General features: G+C 43.7%; 1 protein-coding gene across 5 annotated transcripts in view; it reads right to left on the bottom strand.

Annotated features, from left to right (window-relative positions):
- Window positions 1-723: 723 nt before the first annotated feature.
- limk1a (LIM domain kinase 1a) overlaps window positions 724-7,113 on the bottom strand; it is a 90,656-nt gene continuing 84,266 nt past the window's right edge. For all 5 annotated transcript variants that reach the window (XM_063205114.1, XM_063205118.1, XM_063205115.1 and 2 more), the window contains 2 exons: window positions 6,271-6,428; window positions 724-5,906 (listed from right to left, as the gene is read on the bottom strand). In XM_063205114.1, coding sequence (XP_063061184.1) covers window positions 5,738-5,906; window positions 6,271-6,428 — 327 coding nt within the window. In that variant the 3' untranslated portion in view covers window positions 724-5,737. The remainder of the gene's footprint in view (window positions 5,907-6,270; window positions 6,429-7,113) is intronic.

The raw sequence follows: 7,113 nt of genomic DNA, 5'->3' as shown, positions 1-7,113 counted from the left end.
ACAATTTCATATAATATTCATTTTAACTGCTCTGTGTTTTCGCTCTCTCTCTCTCAACTCATGTCCTCATTAACAGACAGATGGGTAAATGTATGCTTGTGTGGGGATCAAAATGTGGCAATTTGGGGATCTAACTGTTGGCAATGTTCTTGTAACTGATAAAACTATGTGCTAAAACATTTCTTTGTTGACATGTTGGGGATTGTTTTGGTCTGGACACAGTTTATTTTTTATTTTTTTTAAAGATGGGAGTCAATGAGAGATCCTCATTAGGATAGAAATATGAGTTTGTGTGTGTGTGTTTGTACATGAGAGGGTCCATTTTATTTTTGTTTTATATATCCTACAATATAGGGCAGTCAGGGCACTTGTAGCCCAAAGGTTGCCTGTTCGACTCCCAACCCGCCAGGTTGGTGGGGGGAGTAATTAAACAGGGCTCTCCCCCATCCTCCTCCATGACTGAGGTACCCTGTGCATGGTACCGTCCTGCCACACTGCTCCCTTGGGGCGCCATTGTGGGCTGTCCCCTTGCATGGGTGAGGCATAAATGCAATTTTGTTGTGTGCAGTGTGCAGTGAACACTTGTGTGCTGCGGAGTTCTGATTCACAATGACAATGGGAGTTGGAGTTTCCCAGTTGGGCTTTCACATTTCTTTCTTTCATATACCATGTTTCTCCCAGCTAAGTGGCCAATGATGGTCTGAGGTCTCCCTTGAAAAAAAGTATAAAATAATAGACACACACGAAACACATTTTCTGTTAAGGAGCGGCAATTTTATTCCAGCTGCAATGAAATACAGTCTTCTCCTTGGATTCTCAATGTCCACAACTGGAATTAAAGTGCAGATTTTTTCACAGCTTGTGTAAAAAATTAAATTAAACAAAACAAAACAAAAAAATCATATATCAAAAAAATACCCCAAAAGACAATGGAAATATGGAAAATATAAATATAGAGAACAAGAGGTGAATCTCATTAAAAACCAATCAGCAATCAAATCAAAATGAATCAGACTTACAACCTTTTTTTTCTATTTTTCTTTCTCTGTTTTTTTTCTTACAAAAATCATTTCAAACACGCTACAAGTCGTTGGCAAGGCTAGCTTAAAACAAAGGCACAGCAACGTTCAGAGGTATAGATCCTTTGAAAAGAAGTACTGCCGCAACATCCGCACATGCATCTGAATTGGCTTGAGTGTCGGCGAAAAACTGTGACGATTTCTGGAGAAGTCATGCCTGAAAGGTACTGAAACAGGCAGTCCATGGTGACAGACATAAGTCCATACTAGGCAGCAAAACTCATTATCGTGATTGTATTCGTGACCTGCACTGACTTATTTTGCGAGTTGAGGTTTTATCTCAGAGATAATCAGTTAATAAACATTTCAGGAGTGCATGCTCTTCCTGTTATACACTACAATAAGTGGTGCACGACACCCTTTGAAACCCGTGCTCTAGTTATTAACATGTGGCATTCGGTGAAGCATCATCGGCATCACAAGCTCCAGTAGAGCATTGCCCTGAGCTGGACTGTCATATTGAGGAGTATACTGGAGTTGGGGAGGAATAATAAGTGCTATAACAACAGAACCGGTTCATCAATGGTCCACCAGCAAAGGTGTTGTTGGACCAGTGTAGAAAAGAGAAGTGATGTTGAGGTCATTACAACCAGGACCTCTTTCACAAAGGATCTTTCTGTAGACAGCAAGGGTCTCTCTCGTGGTTTCCCTCCTCCTCCCTTTGTAGCAAACTCGGAAGATATGTTTCAAAAAAGTGAGGTGGATAGATCAGATGATGTAAAGCTATGCTTTAGTGTGTTATCAATATATATTTTTGGTCATTCACATAAAATGGTAGTGTCAGTGATATTAAACGTGATGGGAATGATGCTGGTCAAGTTTTTGGACAGTGGATAATTTTACATTTGCACAATTAATGTGTGAAGAATGCACACGCAACACATGTAACATCAGTGCAAAGAGTAGTACTAAGATACTGTTACAGTACAGTGCCGTTAGAAACAAAGCCATTTCTCCACAAAAATAACTTCCAAAATCACAAACGGTTATACACTGTGAAATTGTGTGCTGATGTGCGACGATAATAATGCACGTGCATATTTCGGCGATGGCAGAGAAGTTAGTTAGGAAAGACACTATTTTTTAAAAGTTTGCTACTCAAGAGGAGAGGATCCCAGAGTCTTCCCTTAACATTTCAAAAAAAGGCTCCTTCTGTGACTTGCATTCATATAAGAACCATTGCAGTATTTTTTTTCTTTTTTAAAACTAAGAGACAAACATAGGGCAGCCATGTCCTATATAGTGCAAATTAAATGACTTTAAACCTCTATACAAAAAAAGAGTTTAGTGGTTCGATATAATAAAAGAAAGAGATGCTGTGTCCATTCCCACTCCCTCTCAGCCCCCTTTCCCCTATGCCTTTCCCCCCTGGCTGCATCACACAGCCAAGGCCCCATTTCTCGAAAGTATCGTTGCTAACCAGTTAGCAACTTATTACGTTTCCAATGGGAAGTTGCATTGCAACTAAGTAAGTCGCTAACTTAGTTAGCAACGATGTTGTCGAGAAACGCAATCCCCCTGCAATCCATCCACTGTCTCTACTGTACATGCTTGTCTACCAACGCAACACTTCCGCCATATTCTCCTTTGCGACAGACACAATATTTGTTCCAATGTTACAGGAATAACTCAAAGAAGGTTTTTCTTCTTTTCTATTTTCTTTTTTGTCAAAGCAAATAACTAACACCTAGCCGATGCACCACGCAGTGCTTTGTTGTGTCTCCCTCCATCACCTCCAGAGGGAGAGATAGAAACAGAAGAGAGAAGGAAAAGAGGAGTGAAGGAAGATAAAGTCAGGCTTGTCGTCAGACAGAGACGTACACACATACACGGATATTTACAGCCAGCAGAGTTTGTGTAAACAGGAAATATAACAGGTCGCTGAGACAGACACACACGCACACACACACACAGGCACGCACACACACACAGTCACGCACGCACACACACACACACACAACCAGTGACTATGGCGAAGAGTGGTGGCCAAGCCATGCGGCCTGTCGTTGTGGGTGGTAAAACACAAACAAACCGCCTCTTGAATACTAATTTGGAATGCCATGCAGTGCAGTGTGCCAATGGGGGCAACCAGAACTCTCGACAGCACTTTTAAATGGCAATTAGAAGCAAAGAGGCTGGCTGGCGAGGTCTCTGTGCGTTTCGCAGAGGCGTTCACTTGAGCGTGCACACAGCAAACGTGAATGATTGCATTTTGAGGTTTTTTTTCGCCCTCCACTTTTGTTTTGCTGGTTTTGAATATATATAAAAAAGAAATTGATCGGCGATTGCTAGCATTTCCAGGGAGTGAACTCCTTAGACGGAGATGGTCACGAGAAAAAGGCAGACACTTGCCAACAGACAAGAAAGACAGACAAGCAGACAGGCAGACTAACAGACAGAGAGACAGACGGGCGGGCAGACAGACCGTAAACAACATAACTCGATCTGTCGCTGGGAATGGAGCAAATGTAACACACATGAGAAGCACAGGGTGGAAGTGGAGGGCCCGTGACCTCAGATGCACCCCCAGGTCACATGACACACCGTTCCATCTTCCAGAATCAGGAAGTCAACAAAGGGCCACAGCTGCCACACCGTTGCCATGCCAACCATTTACAGGTGGTTTTTTTTTTTTTACACAGGCTGTTCTGCTGAACCTTTTTGCTTTAAACCATTCGAATGTGTAATCAATTAAAAACATGGCAATGCTGCATCAGTATACAAAATATGTCTGTACATTTACAATATTTAAAACATTTACAAGTAAATTCTATTAGATAGTTATGTACATCTGATTAGAGTTGGACTACACATGATGAAACGTCAAAGTACTCCAATGCAATGAGAAAAAAATAAACAATGTACCATAGAGGACTGTACCATTCGCCACCAGGCTAAACATGATTTTCAGTGCTGCAAAAAAAAAACAAGGGGGGAGAAATATGGTGCCAAAATGATTCCCATACTCAGTACCCTCTCAGGAGGTCTGTGGTGAGACACAGAATTGCCCCGTTCGCACTTCGCAGACTTAGCGCTCGACGGGATGCCATGGACGTCAGTGGGGTGAAAAAATAACCGCAGCTAAGAGGTGTGAGGTTTGAGGCATAAACAGCCGCCAAACTGTGTGAGCCATGCTAGAAAGAGAGAAAGTTGGAATATGCTGCTCTCTTAGCTATGGGTAAAGTTAGTATGCTATTCTCCCCCGACTCTATCAGATCTTAAAGAGTTAAGATGTTAGAAGAAACAACAAAGAGGGGAGAAGGACTACATACTAGTTATTTACAACCATGCGCACCATTCACGATGTTTCCTCAGTACACATCTTGTTGTCTATTCAAAAAAGCAAGCTATCACTGTAAAGAAATGAAGTATACTGTATATATTGATCACTGGTCACCAGGTTATACTACAGACATCACTATATAAGCTAGCATGCTGGTGCAGTGCCACATGGGATACTACTACTTAGTGCTGTGGGAGGTGTTGTAACTTGCAGAGAGAAGATTGTGCGCAATCGCTTCAGACTATTAGCATAAATATTAGCGCTCCACGGTTTTAAGTTAAAGCATGAAACTGACAGCGTTTTACGGCTTGTGTCAACACGAGACCTGACTGTGAAAGCGCAAAACAGAATGAAAGCTTGCTTTTTTTCCAGAATCAACTTGTGATGGCGTTACGTCTGAGGAGTTCATATGAAGTAGATTCTCAGCACGTTTTTCTTCATAAGCTCACGTTTTTTTAAAGGAATACCACTCGTCAATCACTCGTCCAACCCAAACCAAGTAAAACCAGTTAACATTTAGGTAGAATCGCTATATGAAAGATATATCACATAGAGCTCAACACTACCCCTGAAGCTGCCAGTACGTCTCAGAGAAGATTGTGGCTTTTTTTTCTTTTCTTTTTCTTTTTAAAGAAGACGAGATGCAAATATATCACTTTTGATTATGATCCGACAATGACTTTCCTCTCTCCTCACTGGCTTTCAGCCTTTAGAGTCACATTAAACACACAGACACACACCAGTGACGTGGCGATGACTGAGGGTCAATCAGCCATCGTCAAGGGCCGTACATTGAACAGGGGTCACATAAGCGATGGTGGAGAGACACAAGAAGAGATGATTCAATAGGTGCGCCCACTGGGGCAGCAGTGGTAGGGACAGAAAGGGAAGTGTAGGTTAACGTTAGTCGTAAGGAAGATGAAGGCTTGCAGCTGGGAAGGGCGCCTCCTTGTGGCCACCCCTTGCAACGCGACATGGCTGGACTTCCATCCCTGAGTCCACAGCGGTTGGCATCCGTGCCGACTGGACTGCGGGGCTCCCAACCACAGAGAAGGTACTCACAGTACAGTACATCACGTCCGCCAAAAGGCGACACGCGTGTGTGTGTGTGTGTGTGTGTGTGTGTGTGTGTGTGTGTGTGTGTGTGTATGTGTTAGGTATCTGTTGATGTGTGCGTGTATGTGAATCTGCAAGTGTGTGTCCATGACATCACTGCCTAGCATAGAGGAAAGGGTAAAGGATAAAGACCTTTAAAGCCATCCTCTGCTCTCCACCACCACCTACACCACTGTGACTGTGTGGGAGGAGGTGGGGCTCTCTAAAGCAGATCCACCACACCACACCCTCTCTGCTTCACCCTGCTCCTGCTCTGCTCCTACTCGGGCTGCTCGGGGTGTGTGTGCAGGCCGTTCTCGGAGGGCGGGTGCCTCTGCCAGAAGTCCCGGCTGAGTTGCTCTAGCTCGGACACCAGGGGCAGCCGGATGTCCAGGTCCAGGTGCATCTTCAGGTTCTCCAGCCACTCCTCCAGCTTAACAAAGGACGGCCTAGGGGGAACAGAGAACAAAGTTACATTGAGATAAACAGTGACAAATCTAAGCCTAGTTCTGAAACTCCAGCAGCTTAGTTGAGGATGGCCTGGGGGAACATAGAACAATGTAACATTGAGATAAAACATCTGACAAATCTGAAACTGGTTCTGAAACTTCTCTGCAGGATAGGTGAAACTGATTCTAACTTCATACTTCAAGCTTTTCTCTCAATCGTTGAACCACAGTAGCAAGCCGCATGATAAATTTAAGTAACATGCTGAGCTGCATTCATTTGACCATAAATTGCTATTCTGATTAAATATTGACGAAGTGCAGTTGAAACGCCCTGCTTCATACGCATTACATGGTTTGTGCTCACCTTTTTTCAGCGTCTAGGTCACAGCACAGAGCAGCGATGGGGAAGAAAGCAGGTGGGCAGTCTGGGGGGCAGAAGGTTTCCAGGAAACCCTTCACGTTCAGCCCAAAGTCCATCGCCCTCGGAAGGTAGTCTGGATCGGCATTGACCCGCCCGATGATCTGCATGGAGGGAATAGTAAAGAAAAGGGAAAATGATGAAGTGAGTGAACTTGAGCCCGAACGATTAGGGGTCCATGCTCCATCTATGGAGTGGGACTCCATCAAACAGTACTGTACTTCACCTTCGTAAATTGTACATCAGAATCTCTTTCCTTTGTGTTATCCTGTGCCACTCCTGTCACATTTACTGTATAACTCTTGCAGTGTTTTATTATTATTGTAAACACAGACAGTAAACACAGCTGTCCAATACAAGAAGTCATTTTTCAGACCCTAACAAAGGCGTTACCTGCAATTTTGGTTTACTGCATCTACGTACATTGCATCTAGTGGTTCTTAGAACGTGTAAACATTGTGTTTTACTTGACAGTTACCGTGATTAGCACGTTATACAGGCTAACGATGTTAACGTTACGTTGCAGTCACATCATGAGTGGCATAGGATGTAACAAAGTTTCTACAAACGTTAATTCCCTTCCATTCTGTCTTGGCTGTGTTTTCAGGGAGCCCTGGATCAGACTGGCACTGGGGCCCCGCAGGAAAACCACACTGGTCCCACAAAGCTAATCCTGGACCCGTTTTAACCTGGATTCAAGGACACCCGTCTGCTTCCTCCACGGCGGGCCAAGCATGTCATTTTGGTGGGCAGTTTATGGCACTAAACTATCAGCTGAAGGCTGGAGAG

The sequence above is a fragment of the Engraulis encrasicolus genome, chromosome 8 (genome assembly GCF_034702125.1).
Source record: "Engraulis encrasicolus isolate BLACKSEA-1 chromosome 8, IST_EnEncr_1.0, whole genome shotgun sequence".
Lineage (NCBI taxonomy): Eukaryota > Metazoa > Chordata > Actinopteri > Clupeiformes > Engraulidae > Engraulis > Engraulis encrasicolus.
The sequence above is the reverse complement of the archived record's forward strand: the minus strand, read 5'-3'. Positions and strand labels throughout refer to the sequence as shown.